The sequence below is a fragment of the Bos javanicus genome, chromosome 3, assembly GCF_032452875.1.
Source record: "Bos javanicus breed banteng chromosome 3, ARS-OSU_banteng_1.0, whole genome shotgun sequence".
Taxonomy (NCBI): Eukaryota; Metazoa; Chordata; class Mammalia; order Artiodactyla; family Bovidae; genus Bos; species Bos javanicus.
Window position 1 is genome coordinate 89,620,065 of NC_083870.1, and position 19,612 is coordinate 89,639,676.

The 19,612-nt window shown below is 43.1% G+C and overlaps 1 protein-coding gene across 2 annotated transcripts in view; it reads left to right on the forward strand.

Moving 5' to 3' along the window:
• Positions 1-19,612, forward strand: part of FYB2 (FYN binding protein 2) — a 125,968-nt gene that overhangs the window by 44,749 nt on the left and 61,607 nt on the right. Inside the window, exons 2-4 of one of the 2 annotated variants that reach the window (XM_061411808.1) lie at positions 4,685-5,420; positions 9,332-9,493; positions 11,716-11,749. In XM_061411808.1, the coding sequence (XP_061267792.1) occupies positions 4,685-5,420; positions 9,332-9,493; positions 11,716-11,749 (932 nt within the window). The remainder of the gene's footprint in view (positions 1-4,684; positions 5,421-9,331; positions 9,494-11,715; positions 11,750-19,612) is intronic. The other variant, XM_061411809.1, reaches the window with a different exon arrangement.

Below are 19,612 nucleotides of genomic sequence, written 5' to 3' on the forward strand. Positions count from 1 at the left end.
TCAGCTTGATTAATATGTGTCTTGGTATGTTCCTCCTTGAGTTCATCATGTATGGGACCCTCTGAGCTTCCTGGGACTTGAGTGACTATTTCCTTCCCCATATTAGAGAAGTTTTTGACTGTAATCTCTTTGAATATTTTCTCAGGTCCTTTCTCTTTTTCTTCTTTTTCTGGGACCCCTAATGCAAATACTGGTGCATTTAATGTTGTTCCAGAGGTCTCTGAGGCTGTCTTCATTTATTTTCTTTGTTTTTTCTTTACTTTATTCTATGGCAATGATTTCCACTTCATTTATGGGGTTCTTATGGGGTTTTGTCATGTTCCTTCATTTGCAACATGTCTTATGTCAACTTTTCTGTGTTTGTAGTCTCCTTTCTACATATTTCAGGATCACAGTACCTCTTGCTTCTGGTGTCTGCCCCCTAGTGGGTGAGGTTGCTCCAGGGGCTTATGCAGGCTTCCTGGTGGGAAGGACTGATGCCTGCCCTCTAGTAGATGGAGCTGGATCTTGTTCTTCTAATGGACGGGGCTGTGTCAAGTGGTGTGTTTTGACGTAGCTATTAGCTCAGTATGGCTTTAGGCAGCCTGTCTGCTGATGGGTGGAACTGTGTTCCTGTCTTGCTGGTTCTTTGGCCTGAGGCATGACAGCTTGGAACCTCTAGGTTGTTGGGTGGGGCCAGGTCTTGGTGCCAAAATGGGGACCTATGGGGGAGCTCAAGCCAATCAATATTCTCTGGGGCTTCCTCCACCAGTGTCCTTGCCCTCACAGTGAGCTACAGCCAAAGCCCACCTCCCAGACCCCTAGTTAGGCCTAGCCCCAGTTCATGTAGAGGTACTGCTTTGTGCTGGTTCCCAGTGCGTGTGAGACCTTGAGTGCAACCTCCAAGAGAGAAGTCTCTGTTTCTCCCAGCCCTGTGGAGCTCCTGCATGCAGGCCCTGGTGGCCTTCAAAGCCAAATACTCTGAGGGTTTTTCTTTTCAATTCCTCACATGGCCTTGGAAGGCTGTTTTTTATATGGTAATGTCCCTGTGCAGTCTCTGTATGTTTTAAATTTTTTGATGTGAGGACTGTTTTAGTACGGATGTCTACTACCCCTTTCCTCAGTGTATGCTGGCCATTATCCCCTTGATAGGAGATGTGACTGATGTTGTGGTGACCTGAGCCTGCGATGGATACTGAGCAAAGCTCCCCACCCCCACTTTCTCTGTGTTGTTACTTCCCTGTCAGGGGCAAGTCTGCTCCCTAGTTATTGGAGTAGAGGTCCCCAGATCTGTCTCTGAGCTGTGTTTCTGATTTGCAGCGTGAGAGAGGCAGAGTTGGAGCGCTCCCACTGGGAGAAAAGTCACTGAGTTTTCCTCCTCTGGAGCTATTTACCTGTGTGTGTGTTCTGTTGTGTCATTTTTCACCTCTTGTGCTGACTCACAAATTACACTATTGTTGAAACTGCTCTCAGCCCCACCTTAACCATGGTTATAGTGGCAGTTGTTCCTGGTTTTTCTCAGGCCTTGTTTTCACCAAGCCACCAGTGCAGATCCCCCAAAGTCATCCCAGGACTGCAGTAATCATGTGCCTGGATCCACTGTGGGAGTTAATGGAGACAGCTCAGATTCAGACCTGCTCCAGTCCCCCTGTGTATGTGCCCACAAAGCCCACAGCTGCTAAAGCTAGACCCATCTCAGATGCAGGAGCACTCATCCATTCAGATATTCTGCAGGTGCTAAGTTTTCAAAGCCAGCAGCAGTGGTGTAAATCTATGGTTCTTGCAGCCATGACGAGAGAATCCAGCTCTTCTTCCTTTGTTGCGTTACCCCAGGGGCTTAACTGTGGTTTCAGTCCCACCTCTGTGTGTGTTCCTCCCAGCAGCACCTGTACCTGAGACCCCTCTAAGGCCAGTGGGGGTGGAGGCAGCAATGGGCAGGGTGTGCAAGCCCACTGGGGCCAGCAGGGCCAGAGGAGGTATTGGCAGGAGGGAAGTGGCAGCCTGCTCAGGTGGGTGCTCCTCCTAGTGCCCACCAAGGCAGGGGACAGGGGCAGGGGGCACAGTGGGGGCCCTGCCTCTTGTGCACCACTCAGCAATGGCATTTTGCTTCTCTGGTGGCCCAGATTTCTTTCACAAACATTCCTGATTGTGGAACTCCTTATTCCTGCCCCTTCAGATCTGTCTGTTTGCAGCCAGTAGCTGTTCTCTTCCTGAGCCCATTCTCCAAGCCCCACATTCCAGCACCCAACCCCTTCCACACCAGTGAATGTGACTCAGGCTGGGGCATGCAGAGCTGCAGCACAGACCGTTCATGTAGGTCTAACACTGTCCTGCCTGCCACAGACCAGTGTCTGTACTCCCTTTCCTCTCTGTCCCAGCTCTCTCCGGGGGAGGGGGAATGGGAAGCTGTTGTTTAATGAATATAGTGGTCCAGTTTTCAAGATGGGAAGAGTCCCGGACATTCACTACAGTGTGAGTGTTCTGAACATTACTGTACTATACTACACATTTAAAAATGGCTATAGTGGTAAATTTAAAGTTAAGTGTATTTTACCACAATTTAAAAAATATTAATCACTGAGGTATATACATCTGTCGTGTCATGTGAGCCTTGCAATAACCCTGAACTGTTAGTAGGATATCCCCATTTTATAGTGAGGAGCTTAAGGCTCAGAAAAGTGAAGTAAATTGTCCAAGGCACATGACTGGAATGGCAAAGCTGAGCCTCATACTCGGATCTGCTGGTTCCATGCCCAGTGCTGACTGCTGCTAGCACATAAAGGGAAAGGAAGGTCAATGGAATCAACTTGACTGCTGGTTGAAATATAAGAAATTAACCCTTGGAAGTTTGTGAAGAAAGCTATAAATGTGTGTGTAGGGATATGTATGTGTGTGTGAGTGAGAGAGAGAGAAAGGAGGAAGAGAAGGAAGGGGATGGAGGGAGGGTTGAAGAAAGAGGGAAGAGCATGCAAGCATGCTTCCAGATACCTGCTTCATACTTCCTGTTCAATATTCCTCCCTTCCTAAATCTTCAGAGGGCAGGTGTGAGTCAACTGTAAACACAGTGAGAAAAGGTCACTCAACAGTTATTCCTTCAGCAGGCAAAATCCGAAGTTACCTGCATGGAGATTGTCTGTATACCTAAAATTAAGACCCTTAAGATGATCAGAAGAAGTTGATGGCTCTTTGGAAATGGCTCCATTAGATGTCCTCCTATGCTCTATCCACCCACCACCTCCTCTGAAGACAGAAAATGCCAAAATACATTTACAAAAGTAAATTTAGTGAGGGTCGGAGGGGGGGGACTGGGAAGAGCACTGCACAGGCCTCGAGCCCAATCCCACCTACATAGACCACCAACTTACTGTATGATCCTGTGCGTGTCCCTTCCTTTGCTCCAAGGGTTGGCCTGCTGTTACTACCACCATTTTCATTCACTGAATTTGGGTGGAATTTAAAGTAAAACACAATCTCCCAAGGAGAGTCAAAAATACAAGAGCATCATCTCGTCCCTTTTAAACAGCTTTTATTTACTATGTGCCAGGCACTGTGATGGACTCTTTACATATGGCAGCCGTCATGCTTCTACTGCTTGCAAGTTATTTTTATGATGAGACTTCACTGATGATACCAAGTTTCCCAAAGTATTTGCCTAGATGATAAAGAATGGAGTCAGAAATGGAACATGTACCTGTCAGGTTCCAAAGATTGCTCTTGTCTCCACCCTATGATGTTAAGCTCAATAGCCAGGCAACATGGAGCCAGGGAAGGAGTTAGTCTACCTGTCAGCCACAGGGCAAATCTTGTGGAGAAGGTGGGCATTATTGTTGCAAGAAAGCAGTTGACAAGTAGATGGGGGGATGCATTGGGGGAGCGGGAACACATAAGCAGGGTGGTAGAGAGTATAAAGTTTCTAGAAACTTGTCAATTATCCTTTTGGTTTCAGTTCAATTCAGCTCAGTCGCTCAGTCGTGTCCGACTCTTTGAGACCCCATGGAATGCAGCACGCCAGGCGTCCCTGTCCATCACCAACTCCTGGAGCTTACTCAAACGCATGTCCATTGAGTCGGTGATGCCATCCAGCCATCTCATCCTCTGTCGTCCCCTTCTCCTCCCACCTTCAATCTCTCCCAGCATCAGGGTTAAGTGGTGGTAAAGAATCCATCTGCCAGTGCAGGAGATGCCAGAGATGTGGGTTTAATCCCTGGGTTGAGAAGACCCCCTGGAGGAGAAAATGGAAATCTACTCCAGTACTTTTGCCAGGAAAATCCCATGGGCAGAGGAGCCTGGAGGGCTATAGTCCATGAGGTCACAGAGTCAGACACAACTGAGTTACTAAGCACACACGCACATGTTGATCTGTGGCTGAGATCATAATTCCACAACTTTTGTTCTTAAATGCCACATGAAGGGGTTTATTTGCACAGGCAGCAGAGAGCTACCAGAAGTTTATATCAAGGGGTTTATCAGCAATTGTTAGTGCTATATATCTTATAAGCATTCTTTGTATGTTGTGAAGAAATTAGGCACACCTGCAGTGTTTCAAAGAGCATGTAGTTAGTTTCACTCTGCCTCACGTAGACAGTAGCATTACTGATACTACTCAGTAGATAAGCAATGGCATTACATCAGCACCTAGAGCCGCTTAGCAAGCACAGTGAAGTCAGCTAATGGTGCTGCTTGTTTCTTTTCTTTTATGCTCTAGGAAGGATTAAGAAACTTCAAGGAACTTCGAGCCAAATTTCAAAATCTTGATGCATCATCTCTTTCAGGACCTATCAAATTCCCAGCAGGTGTTTCTCAAAAGGGAGACTTTGGAAGCAGACAGTCCATGAAGACTTTGGCCAGTGGGAAACCCCCCTCATCCAGCCACAATCAGCACTCACCCAACTGTGCTGATGGTGATCCGCAGCCTCTTAAACCCCAGCAAGTGAAGGGGACTCAGAAGAGTGAGACTCAGAAATGTTCTAATTACCTGGAACCGCCAAGTTTTCCTGGTTCTGCAGTAAGGTCACAGAAGGCTTCTCCGCTGTTAGATGTGTATCAGTCAAATGGTGAGATAGCCAATAAGAAGAAAGTCATGGTGAATGATAGCTTCAGAAACAAGCTCTGGGGCTGGGAGGTTTTATCTCAGAAAAGTGAGACACCATCCGTCTTTCTCCCTGCCAGTTGTGGAAGCAGGGCCTTCCATCTAAAAGAGCAGAAAAGTATCAAGCTGACTTCAGAGGAGCCCATGGAAAATATGGAAATAAAAGAAGCCCAGTCCCTACCTTCCCACAGGCACCTGATGGCTCAAAGAAGATTGTGTGCCATCTCTGAAGATCCCACCGTTCAACCTTCTCAATGTAGCAGGGAGAGGAGGAGCTCCAGTCCTGAGAGGAGCTTGACAGGGAGCATCTGTCACCCTGTCTATGACAATGAGCTCACCAGCCAGACCTCAGGTAAGAAATCAAGCCCCCACAGGCCTAGGGGGAGGGATCACTGTATTTCTCTAATTTAGAGCTTACTGGCATGGGTGGTCTTATGTGTGGCCTGGCCAGTGTTTGTCCCACACTCTAGCACAGATATTCTAAGCCCATCTGCTAGATTATAACTTCAGGTTTGGATTAAGTGATTAATCTCCTGGAATTATATGGAGAGACAGGTGGGACAAACCCAGATTTGAATCCTTTAGCTCTGCTTCTTACAAGATGCCTGAACTGGGGCAGTCTGCTTAACTTCACAAAGCCTGGTTTCCTTTCCTATCAATCGATCCATTGCCAGTCTTCCTTGTCTTAATAAGTAGCACAACCACCCTCCTATTTGCTCAGGCCAAAAATCTAGGAATCATATTCTGTTCCCCTCCCCTATCCACCTCCCTGCCTCTTTGTTTGTAACTAATCATTGTTTGCAGCAAGTTCTTGGCTCTGTCACCAAAATACGTTCTGAATCTCCTGACTTGCTTCCATTTCTGCCTTCTGCTCAAGTCTACACCACTGTGGACCATCTCTTCTTGGACCACTGCAAGGTCCAGCTGGTCTCCCTGCTTTCACACTCTTGCCCTCTTGTAGTCTATGCTCCTCCTCACAGGTACAGTGATGCTCTAAAGCATTAATCCAATCATATCACCCCCCTGCTCATTTCAACTTTAGCTGTCTTACTGTGGCTCATACAGTTTGCTCCTTGCCAGCATCTCGTACTCTCTCCTCTCTCACCACATTGACCTTCTTTCTCTTCCTGATATACCGAGCTAGTTCCACCCCAGGGCCTTTATACTTGCTGCTCTCTCTGTCTGGAACACTTTTCCTGTAGAACTTTGACATCTCACTCCTTCACTTTATCAAGGTCACCTGCTTCGTGTGGACCTTGTGGATCACTCTATCTGAAATAGCCACCCACCTCCAGCAGTCTTTTTCTTACACGGCTTTAGTTTTCTCTCACTTACCCCTATCTAGTTTGTTATGTATTTGTTTATCTCAGTAAAGTATAAGTTAAGTGAGAATAAAAACTGTCTTCTTTACCACTGTCTCCCCATAACCTAAAAGAACAAGGCCCGTTTCAATGAGTTCTCCAGAAAGTATTTTTTGAATAAATGGCTGGCCGGCTGGCTGGCTCTCTTGCTTATGATCCTGTTTGGTTTCTCTTTCCCTCGGAAGAGCATCTAAACTATTTACTGCTGACTTCATAGCGCTGCTTCTTTTGGTCCCTGCTTATGTCTCGGACTTACTTCCTGCTGTCTTTCCCTGGCTCACTAGCCTATAGACAACATCCTGGAATTCCTTGCTGTTTTGTGAACAGACTTCATTATGACTCAGGACCTTATGATTTCTGTTCCTCCTCCCTATATAATACTTTTCTTTGATCTTTCCTTCATTACCTTTAGGTCTAAGTTTAAATGACACTTTCCCAGATAAGCCTTCTCTAGCCAAAGATCTCTATCTAAAGTCTATTACCTCACCACCAAGAATTCACATTCTTTCATATCATCCTGTTTTATTTCCTTTATAGAATTAATAGATTGCTGTGATTTTCTCTTTTTACTTTTTTTAAATTGAAGTATAGTTGATTTACAATGTTGTGTTAGTTTCAGATGTACATCAAATGATTCAGTTACACACACACACACACACACACACACACACACACTCACTCTTCTATTCTGTTTAAGATTCTTTTCCTGTATAGGTTAATACAAGATAGTGAGTTTAATTCCCTGTGCTTTCCAGTAGGTCCTTTTTGGCTATCTATTTTATGTATAGTAATGGTACATGTTAATCCCTAAATCCTTATTTGTCCCACGTCACCGCCCTGTTATGGTTTTCTTATCTGTTTATCTGTTTGCATGTTTATCATCAGCCTCCTCCTATTGGAATGAAAATTCTTGAGGGCAGAACTCTCTCTTTTCTTGTCCTTAACTCTAGTTCCAGCTCCTAGAACAATGCTTGGAATATAAATTATTGTTGATGAAGGGATAGGGAGGAAGAAAGGATGAATGGGAGCAAGGAGAGATGGGAGGAAAGAAAGGTCTAGATAACCTCCCTGACAGCGCTGCTGGGAGGATCAAATGGGATAACCCATGTAAATTGCTTAGCACAGTGCCTGATAAAAATTAGGAGCTCAGTTAGTAAGTAAGTGATCATGCACTTTTACTGTCTTCTCTATTATCTGATAAAGACTAAAATCTCTGACTTTGCAGCTTATACTTCAAGTCTTAGAAGAAAGGAACTTTGGCCCTAACTATGTAACCCCTGCTAGTAGGGCTAGAAGGACCCCTGCTCCTTGACTGCAGAGGATAGCAGGGCCTTGGGGTTGCACTGATGTTTTTGTAAAACACTAGCCAAGTTTCTTTAGTTTTACCATGTGGTCAGCCACTGTGTTATGTCAACCAAAAGTCAAGGCACTTGAATTATAATATAAGATTTTGTGCTATTTTCAGTGTAGAAAGCCTATGCAATATTTATATATAATGTTGGAATTTCTGTTGGTTAGCTCATCAGTGCAGAAGAATAAAATACATAAAATTGGGACTGTCCTGGAAAATTACAGGATATAGAATCCACAGGTGCCCAGGTACTACAAAGCCAGCCTTGAAACCTGTTCTAGATATTGGAGCCCTGGACATCAAGAGACCAGTTGTTACTCCTCTTCTTGTCTCCCGTATTATTTGCCCATCATGAGTGCCTGGCGAATCCTTTCAGGGAATAGTCATTGTCATTGTGCATTTCTGCTGATGCTGGTCCTGTGCTTGGCACTGAGAGGAGATCCCTAGGGCTTAGTTGCTTCCCTCTAGGAACCTACATTCAGTGGGAAGATAGACCAGCCCTTCTCATATGTCACAGCACTGATGGAGAGGTGGTAACAATGTGATAGGTGATACTGAACAAACAGTGGTTGATTATGAGCTGGTTTTCTGGTAGAAATCAGGAAAGGTATCATTGGAGGAGGGTCTTAAAAAATGAGTCAAAGTTCACCAAGGGAGGAGTAAGGGAACAGCATACCAGAACAAGAATGGCATGAACAGTTCAGTTCAGTTCAGTCGCTCAGTTGTGTCCGACTCTTCGCGACCCCATGAACCACAGCACGCTAGGCCTCCCTGTTCATCATCAGCTCCCAGAGTTCACCCAAACCCATGTCCATTGAGTCGGTGATGCCATCAACCATCTCATCCTCTGTCGTCCCCTTCTCCTCTTGCCCTTAATCTTTTCCAGCATCAGGGTCTTTTCAAATGAGTCAGCTCTTTGCATCAGGTGGAATGAACAAAATCTTGGATATTTGAGAGCTATTTAAGGCTTTTGAAATCAAATCTGGACTTGTAATAACCTAGAAAAGAATCAGAAAAGGATCTTATACACATATAAAAACGGAGTCATTTTGCTGTATACCTGAAACGAACACAACTTTATATACATATACACGCACACACAAACATATGACTCACTATGCTGTACAAACACAACTTTGTAAAATAACTATACTTCAAATAAAAAAGTGAATTAAAAATAGAATAAAAAATAAAAAGAAAAAACAAGAAACTGCAAAAAATATTTATGAAATCTGAAAAACTGAGAAGCCAGGTGTGTGAGCAAAAGATGTTGGGACTGAAGGTTGGGGAAGCAGGATGGTAAAGTGTGGTAAGAAAAAAAAGTGTAGACTGATGCTGTGTGGTGTTTTAATACCAGAGGATGGAGTGAATGGACGGCAGCTGAGGAGACTGAGCTTCATCCTCTGGGCAGCTGGGATGGTGGCCAGATTGGGTTCACATGTTGATCAGGACACTCTGGCTACTGGGTGGAGAATAGGTGGGACGGGAGTGAGACTGAGGCCAACCATGAGATGGAAATAATGACCTATATTTTGGACTCTTTGTGCCCAGAGGAACAGCCAGATGTCAGGCATCCACAACTCCCCAATACCAAGCCACTGCCTTCCGTCGAGTCCCTGGGTCCTCCTCCCCCAAAGCCGCCAAGGCCCCCAGTCGTGACCCTCCAGGCCTTCCAGAGGCAGGCAGCTGCTCTTTCCAAACCCGATGGGGAAGGTAAGGAAACACACACACAGGCCCGTGCACAGCCAGCCAAGGGGAGTCATGGCTCCCATGCCCCCGTCTCTCTGTCACCTCCCCCCCGCTGCATCAGCTCCCAGGGGACGGTGCCAGACTGCTTTTCTGTGGGGCTGGACATCCATCACTGCGTATTCTCATATAGAGGCTGTGGCAGCTTGCCCGTGAAATGACAAATCTGTGAGAATTGGCCCCTTATCGCTCTTGGGCCAGCCTGCTTCCCCTGAGAGCTTTGCGTTTGATCACTGGGAATCTGTCCAAGAGGAAGAAAAAGAAAAGTAGCTGAAGAGGGAGGCAGGGAGTCTTTGTTTTCCTACAAAGCCTGTGTTGTCAACACAACCAAGTGGAGTAGGAGAGGGGGAGGGAGCGGAGAGAGGAAACTCAGTGTGAACTTGACCTGGGATGGTGATGGGAGTCACCAGGGCCACTGTGGGAATGGACTGGAGGGCCCCACCCTGCCCCCACTTGTCCTCCGTTCCATAGCCTGCAGTGTCCCTGCTTGGCAGCCTTCTTTCCGTGCTCATGTGTTTTCCTCTGCTATGCAAGGGAGCCTTCTCACCCCCTTCTACCTCCATAGCCTGACCCCACTGACACGGTCAACGCCTTCGCTCACATTTGCTCTAAGGAAACACGAGGTGAATGTACACTTTGGGGCAATGTGTAGTGCGGTGCTAGCGTTTTTCTTACTGTGGCCACGAGCACCAGTGGACAGTACACTGAAAGAGCTAATTCTTCATTCATTTCTTCTTAGCTTGCTGGTTGCTCATTTGACTGCTTTGGGCAACCTCAGGGTGAAATTTCTTTAACTCAGTGGTTCTCAAACATCAGCATGCATCAGAATCAACTGGAGGACTTGTTAAAATACAGCTTTCTGGGCCCGAACCCAGAGTTCTGAATCAGTTGGTCTGGATTTGTGCTTAGTCGCTCAGTCATGTTCGACTTGGCAACTCTTTGGACTGTAGCCTGTCAGACTCTGTCCATGGGATTTCTCTGGCAAGAATACTGGAGTGGGTTGCCATTTCCTCCTCCGGGGGATCTTCCCGACCCAGGGATCAAACCTGCATCTCCTTTGTCTCCTGCATTCCAGGTGGCTTCTTTACCCACTGAGCCATTGGGGAAGTCCGGTCTGGGTTTGGAGCATTTGAGAATTTACGTTTTTAACAAGTTCTCTGGGAGACACTGATGTTGCTGGTCTGGGGGCCATGCTTTGAGAACCACTGCTAAAAGTCACCTTAAGTCATATCCTAAAAGGAAATTCTGTAACGAGAAATAGAGCTCTTCTAAGTGTACTTTGATAATATGGCTATCTCTATATCAAAGAGGGTGAAGTTTGATTTTTATAAACATTAAATAATTCAGGCTTCAAACCATCTCTCTGAAAGAGAAAAAAGTTGTCAGAGAACAGAGGACTAAGTTTTGGGGAATAAAACGGGCTCCCCATTTTATTAAATTTTATTAAACCCCGCTCCCTCATCACTGGCTATTTAGGTTTGGTCGTGGGACCCACTGAGCTTCATTGTCCCTGTCTGTAAAATGGGGATGATAGTAACACTCCTCTCGTAGGATGATTGTAAGGAGAAATGAGATGAGGCCTGGGAAGACTGAACAGTGCCCAGCACAACAGTAAGTGCTCAGGGAAGGCACTCTTACCACTACCTCAAGCATGCCTTGAGCAGCTGCACTCTTCTTTCCCGGACTCTGTGATAGAAACAAGACATTAGTTACAGCAAGTGCTGTTAGAGCTAGTGGACATCCACAGGGCAAAGGGAAAACAAGAACATCAACCCAGGTCTCATACCATTGAGGAAACTGGGTGAAGAGTATATGGGGTCCCTCTGTATTATTTCTTACTACTGCATGTAAACCTACAATTATCTCAAAGTGGGAAGTTTAATTTAAAAAAATTTTAAAGAAACAAGAAATTAAGAGATAAATCCCATAGGAGTTTCAGGGCCCAAGGAAGTCAAAGTCTAATATAAAGAGACTGCAGTAATAAATAAGCACCATAAAGTGTGTGTGAATGCTACATGTAGTCCCTGGCAGTCCCTGGGTGCTGGGGTGGGGCGGGTGAGCTGCACCTCTGCATTTTCTCTGGTGGTGGGAGGGGGTCAGGTCATTGTACAAACAATTCACTTAAACAGACTGCCACTAACATGTCTTTTTTTTTTTTTTTTTTTCCACCCTGCATCTTGCTCTTGCAGAAGCTGCAAAAGAAGGCAGCCTGCCTCCAGTGAGGTGAGTTCCCATTTCTTAATTGTGCAGCAATGCAGCCCATCAACGAGGCTGCTTAGCCTGCCCTAAAGCAGGCAATAAGCCCAGGTCAGGTGTCTGTATTTCTCAGAAGAGTTGGGGGAAGAAGAGATAACAAACCGCAACCAACTGCAACTTTTGATTAAATGAGAGATTAAATAAACTGCATTTAACAACTGTGCTGATGTTAAGTTGCAAAGATGGGTCTCTGGGGTCCTTTTATTTACGGTACAGTTGGGCTCAGTAAATTGAAACATCAGCCTCCTAGTAATAAATCGGATTAGAGACTACAGAGTGCTGTGGGCAGCTAGTAAGATCCCCTGGAGAAGGCAATGGCAACCCACTCCAGTACTCTTGCCTGGAAAATTCCATGGATGGAGGAGCCTGGTAGGCTACAGTCCATGGGGTCGCAAAGAATCGGACACAACTGAGCGACTTCACTTTGCATGGGACAAAGGCCTTTCTGGCTCTGGTGCGCTCATTGTAATACTTTTGCCGTGGAAGTGTCAGTCTATGTATTGCGCCTCTGATGTGTCATGTGTTGAGCTGACCACTTTATACTGAGGTTCTCACGTCCTCTTCTCAAGAAGGCTGCAAAGTTTCTGGCTCTGTTTTCATTTTATAGCTAGAGATACTTCGGCTCAGAAAATTTGCCACTTGCAGAGCCATGATTCTAACCCACGTGTTCCTAAACTATTTTTTTTAAGCTGAGATATAATGGATATGTACAACTGTGTAAGTTCAAAATGCACAATATATTGGTTCAGTATACATATTTCACAATATTGTTACTGTGGTAGCATTAACTAACACTAGCTCACACCTTTATCACCTTACATAATTATCATTTCTTTTGAAAACAGTTAAAATTCTAGTCTCTCAGCAAGTTTAAGTTTATAATACAGCATTTTTTTTTTTTTTTACTAGAATCCCTATATTGTGCATTGAGTTTCCAGAATTTATGTTGCAAGTTTGTACTCTTAACATCTCCAGTTTCCCCACTCCTCAGTCTCTGGTAACCACCATTCTACTTCTGCTTTTACAAGTTCAGGTATTTTATTTTTTTAAGATTCCACATATAAGTGATATCACATAGTATTTGTCTTTTGTCTGACTTATTTAGCATAATGTCCTTGAGGTTCATCCATGTTGCAAATGGCAAGACGGCCTTTTTCAAGGCTGAATAATATTCCATATATATCTATCTTTATATATACACACACATATATCACATTTATAATATATTACATTCACATATCTTTAACATTTGTTATCTATCACATTTACTCACATATATATCTACTATATACACATGTACATTATATATATCTCTCTCACATCTTCTGTACCCATTCTTCTGTTGATAGACATTTTGGTTGTTTCCATATCTTGGCCATTGTGAGTGATACTGCAGTCTACATAGGAGTGCAGGTATCCGTTGGAGATCCTGTTTTTGTTTCGTTTGGGTATATACTGAGGAGTAGGACTTCTGGATCATATGGCATTTCAATTTTTAATTTTTTGAGGAACCACCATACCGTATTCCATAATGGCTGTACTAATAGATATGCCCAAACTGTTTTGAGTGTATCACCTTAACTCCTTCCCAAAGATGCTCCTGTTCTCAAGAAGGTCAGTCTTAGAAGGAAAACTAAACCTAAAAATGATCATACTACCTATTCACTCATTAAATGTTTATAATAGTAGAATGTTTTACATTTTATAATAGAGAAAGGTACAAGTTTCAGAGGTTGCAAAAATGTGGAGAGATCGCTTTTCCTTGGGAGGGTCAGGGAAGTTTTTTTTATAGAAAACATATCAGTTTGCTATTACTACAATAATACTCCATAATAACAATATAACAATAGTAAACACAGTGAGTATGGGTTCAGTTGATCTGGGCTAGGCTCAACTGCCTGGCTCATATGTTGCAGACTATCCAGGCAATCTTGCAAATACTGACTTAGAGTAAAACACTGAAAGGTTACATGGCATTGGGCAGGGATCCAGGAAGGGATGAAGAATAGAGGCATTATTTCAATCAACCTAGCAGGGAAGATGCAACATGTGAACTAAGTATTAAGGATAAACATCTGTCAGAAAACACAGGAAAAGACATCATAACCAGAACCAAAAAGTGTGGAGTATCCTGTTTTCTTTTGGAAACTGAACTAGTTGAGTTAGAGTATAGAAAGTATAGTAAGAAATGGGAAGGAATGCGTTGTTAGAGGGAGATAGGTACCAAATAATGGAGGATTCTGTACACCAAAGATTGGATGAGATGATCTGGTTCAACAAGGAACAAACTGCATGGAGCTAGATAAAATTCATGTGCTTTGGGAACCCCGTTCAATTACCTATTTGAAAGAGTTCAGTGATGACAGGGTAAGTCAGCTGCCTTCTATGTGCATTTGCGTGAAAGAGAGAAAAAATTAGACAGCTCGGAGATGATCTGTACCATTTACTCTATGAACGTGGGCCCCAGTGTCACAGTTTGAGGGGACAATGCACTTCTGCTGTGCTCTAAGTTGGTCTTGATTCCCTCTTGCCTTGAATACTGTGAGCATCTCAGTGTGATTATGAGTGCGCTGTGATAGTAGTGTTCAGCTCGATATGCATTTTCTCCACAGCTTGGCTCTGAACTAAGCTGACTTCTTCTCTGGCATTTTAATCATCCATTTCAACATGCGGGGCAGTGGGGCAAACTTGCTGTGATAGGCAAGTATTGGGAAACTGTAGTCAGTCTCTGGAGTGACACGTTCTTGCTAAGGGATTTACAAGCAGAGTTTCAGTTTGACTTTAAACAGTTTCCTTTGACTTTAAAACTTAATCTCATTTAAATGAGACTCGCTATACCTCAGTGATGATATGAGCCATAGTGCTATGACAGTGAAAGATGAGAGATGAAGAGGGACCAGAATACTTAGGTGTGGCTTCGTGGAAGTAAAAAGAACTTGAAATGTATCCTGTAATGATAGGTCAGGATTACACAGGTTTCCTTATTTGTTCCCTTTTGTGAGACTCTGTAGCTCAGGCAGTAAAGAACCTGCCTGCAATGCAGGAGACCTGGGTTCGACTCCTGGGTCAGGAAGATCCCCTGGAAAAGGGAATGGCTACCCACCCACTCCAGTGTTCTTGCCTGAAGAATTCCATGGACATAGGAGCCTGGCGGGTTATAGTCCATGGGTGGCAAAAAGTCAGACACGATTGAGCTGCTAGCACTTGAACTTTCTAAGGAGGGTGAGGGTAGAGTATTATTCCCAGAAATAATGACATTCTTGACTTATAGTAGGTAGATGGAAGAATGGGTGGTTGGACAGACCAGTGGATGTTCACTATAGAGCTAGAACATGATTGAAAGCAAGGTGGTAGAGAAGAGGATATAAACAGACAGAAGAAGGATGCTGATGTGGAAAAGTAAGACATGACATTGAATTCTGAAATACATTAAGTGCCATGCTAAGGGTTTTGAATTTTATCTTGTAATGCCAAGAAAGTACTTTGAACAAGTAAATGCTATAACTATAACTATAGTTATTCTTAACCACTGAATCAGCAGGGAAGTCCCTTTATTTTTTCTTTACATGATATTTTAAAAAAGTATCTAAGGACCACATTCTTCCCTAATCTCAAACTCTTATTGTTTTTAACCATTATTCACATAACAGGGGTCTATGTTTTTGCTGTATCTCTGCGGATATATTTTGTAATCCTCTTTTTAGGAACTCAGTGCATTTACAACAGCCATTTTTACTTCTAAGCCCCTTTATACTGTGTATTACATATAAGCAGCATTGTGTAATGGAGCAGTACAGGTCCAGAGTCAAATTAGCATGGGTTCAACCCTGCCTCTAATACAAGTCACTGAACAGCTCAGAGCTTTGATATGCACATCTCTAAAGTGAACATAGTAATATTTACTTAATTGATTGTCACAAAGACTAAATGATATAGATTATATAAAGCTCGGGAGTACACAGAAGATGATCAATGAGTCTTAGTTTCTTCAGCCCTTGGCCTCTCTCTTTCTTCTTCTCTCTAGAATATTAATATCACATTAATGAAATGACGCTTTGGAATTTATCCTTTGTCATCACTCTTTCACGCAAACCAAGCTAGTTGGCATGCCATTTGAATAAGCAGCTTCTATTTGTGTGTGTGAGCAAAGCAGGTTAGTCCCAGGGCAGCAATCAGCCCTGGGTCTATGTCAATACTTAGCAGAGTTGACTGTTGGCTAATATATTATTCATTAGCTATAACTATGGGTTTTTTCCTACTAAGAGTCAGAGTGGAGTCCTGAGTCAGGAAATCTCTGATTCAGACACTGACAGAGAGAGAAGCTTTTTATTTCAGGAGAATAGATTCAGACGGTACAATGTTTCTCTCATGTGAGGGTCTGTGGGTGGATCTTGGGAGTCCACCATATTCTCTCCCAAACATTTAATTTTGATTTTCATTTTGACAATAGTCTTTAAAAGATAATATAAACCTGTTTTCAATGTCTGGATGGCCTCCTTCAACCTGGTACTTTGGAACATACTTTTGTGTTTGTGTTTTTGGTATTTCTACCCCACACAGAGTGGGGAATATAAGTGTCTTCCAGGGCTGAGCAGATTATGTGATCACGTCTAGGACCTATGTTATGACTAGGAAGAACAGATCCCAGGGAGTGAATGCCTTTCCGAAGGCAGTCAAGTAAAATAATGATAACAGAGAAATGACACGGTGGTCAAATAAGATATGGCTGTAGTTCTTACCTAAACAGTGGTAAATGCTATGAGGGAAAAAATATATATAAGTTTTAAAGGTTATACTCCACTTACAGTTATTACAAATATTGGCTGTATTCCCTCTGTTGTGTAATATATCATTGTAGCCTACCTTACATCCAAGAGTTTGTCCCTCCTTTTTCCCCACCCATATATTGACCCTCCCCCTACAACTGGTAACCACTAGTTTGCTTTCTGTATCTATGAGTCTACTTTTATAAAGAAAAAAGTTAAAGCATATTAGGATAATAAAATGGGATTGGAAATGAAACCAAGGAGGTAGAGGGCGATCAGGAAAAGCCTTCCTGAAGTGGTGACATTTGGGCTGAGACCTCAATAACGAGGACCCCGTCATGGAGGGTCTAGAAGATGTTCCAAGAGAGGGACAGCCGGGATGCAGTCTCAAGGGAGAACCACTCTCAGTGAGTTTCAAGAACGAAAAAGGCAAGGGCTAGAGCTAAAACACAGTGTGCTAGGGCAGTGCCAGTGGGGATTCTTAGAAGCCATGGGCTGAGTTTGGATTTTGCTCTAAATGCATGGGGAAGCCAGGTAGTGAGCTGACGTTTATTTGGGGAAGATCAATCTGGATGTTGTATAAATAACATATGGTGAAGAAGCAGGTAGAAATAGGCAGATAGCCTAGGGAGCCACTATGACAACAATGAAACGATGACAGTATTAGAAATAGCAGTCAATGCTGACATAGTGTCCGTTCTAAGTATGTGAATGATTTCATTTGTGACAATCTTTAAGAAGTAGATACAACTATTATAGATCTTATAAGTGAGAAAACTTGAGTCACAGGGTAAATAATTTGACATGGCCACACTTCTAAGGTGAGTCCTAGTGGTTGAGAGGCAGCTGGCCATACAGAAACATTCCAGGAAGCAGGAACAGCATTTGCAAAGTCCTTGATTTAGGAGAGTGCGTAGCATCCTTGTAAAACAGAGAGGAGACCAGTGTGGTTAGAGTGTAACGAGGGAGAAAGAGGGTCGTAGGGAGTTTGGAGAGGTTGCTAGGGCTGAGATCATACAGGTGAGGCATTCGATGGTTTTGTTGTTACTTTTTGTTTAATTAGAAGATAGTTACTTTATGATATTGTGATGATTTTTGCCATACATCAACATGAATTAACATTGTTGTTAATTCATTTAACAATATTTTTAACAACACGAATTAACATTTGTTGTTTTTAAATTAAATAGCATAAGCAAGATTGTGACAAGATCTGAGCTATCTTTTAAAAAGATCATCCTGGCTGCTGTGTGGAGAATAAAAACTGTTGAAGGACCAGAGAAAAATGATACTTAATTAGTGTCTTAAAGAGTAAGTAAGAGCTACTGTATAGCACAGAGAACTCTACTGAGTACCCTGTGGTAACCTAAATGGAAAAGAAATTCAAAAAAGAGAGGATACGTGTATATGTACAGCTGATTCACTTTGCTGTACAGTAGAAACTAACACAACATTGTAAAGCAGCTTTACTCAACAAAAAAAGTAATGTAAAAAAAGGCCTGTTCACTTGTTAGTCATCATAATAAAGGAAAATGACCAAGCTGAAAAAAATAAAGAATAAGTGAAAGTTTGTGGAAAGGACATTGGAGGTAAGGTTGTTACAAGCAGAGGAACCACACGTGCAAAAGCACAGGGGCAAGAAACACCCTGATGTGTGGAGGATCCACAGTAGCTCGACATAATTAGAATGCATAGTGGCAGTCTGTGTAGCAGGTAATAATAGTTCAGCCAGTACTGGCTGAGTAATATAATGGACTTAGATGGTTCTTAGCTTGAGACTCAATTATATACAGTCTGTTTTTGTTATTTTCTAGATTCTTGGGTGTAGTTCAGCTCCCTGTCCAAATTATAAATTATTTGAAAGCAGGGGGAGAATCAAATACTTCTTTCTTACCAACTACATAATTTTGAGATTTGTTTAAATTGAACACAGCAATACTTGAAAATAGGAAGATCGAAGGAATGTGTTATGAGGAGTTAAGAGCATAGACTTTGTGGGTCAGATAGCCTTAGGTTTATATTTTGAGCTCCACACTAGCTGTGTGATCTTAGAAGAGTTATTTAATATCTCTGGGCCTCCGATTTCCTCACATGGGAAAATGGAGAAATCAATAAATCCTCCCTTTTTTGGGTCGCTGTGAAGAGCAAGATATGTATCTATAATTCCACAAAGTGCCCAGCAATGCTGTAAACACTTGATAAGTGGCAGCAATTTGTCATGTGTTTGGAGTGCAGGGTTTGTTTGTAACAAGGTCTAGGGCTGCAGGCAGCGCCTGGCTTCAGGAGGTCTGTTTCCTAGGAAAGCCTGCCAGTAGCTCAGATGACCCTGCCTTTCACTTCTTAAAACAAATGCTCTCAGATATGATGTCCCACCTCAAAGCAGACACCCTGAAATTTGAAATTCAGGTATTTTAAAGCTTGACCTTAATAATAAAAATGAGGGCTTAGGGTCATCTTTTATTCATGCGTTGAAAGTGGCCACTAGATTATTAGAAAAATTGCTTAGTGGTTGCATTAGTAGAAGTCAGGGTGCGTTTAAAGAGTCATTCCTAAGTTCATCAGTGATTTCATTGATTCTGTTAAGTAATACTATTAAGGTTAAGTAATACTATTCTTATAAGTGATAATATCAGGCACAGAGAAATATAGTAACTGCCTTGTCACATGTTCCCCATATAATGACTGCTATATAGAAGAATTGATCTGTGAAACCATTGGATCAGCCTAACGAAATTTTGAAAAACATCATCTAAAACCCACTTTTAAGCTCCGTGACCTTCACCATCACTCTGGGCTTCATCATTTTCATTTCTCATTTTTCCTTGTTCCTGTAGTTCCAAGGAAAAGAGCAATGGGGCAGGAATTAGAAGGCCTGTTTTCCTGACCCACCGTGGTGCTGTCTTGAGTGAGTTACTGAAGCTGTCCAAGCCTCAGTTTCCACATGTGCTACTGAGAGGATTCAAGGAGAGAACGCATATAGCATTAGCGTGAATAGAGTTTGAGGGAATGAGGCCATGCGAGTTAATGAGTGAGAAATCTCACAGCTTCTGTACCTCCCCATCTT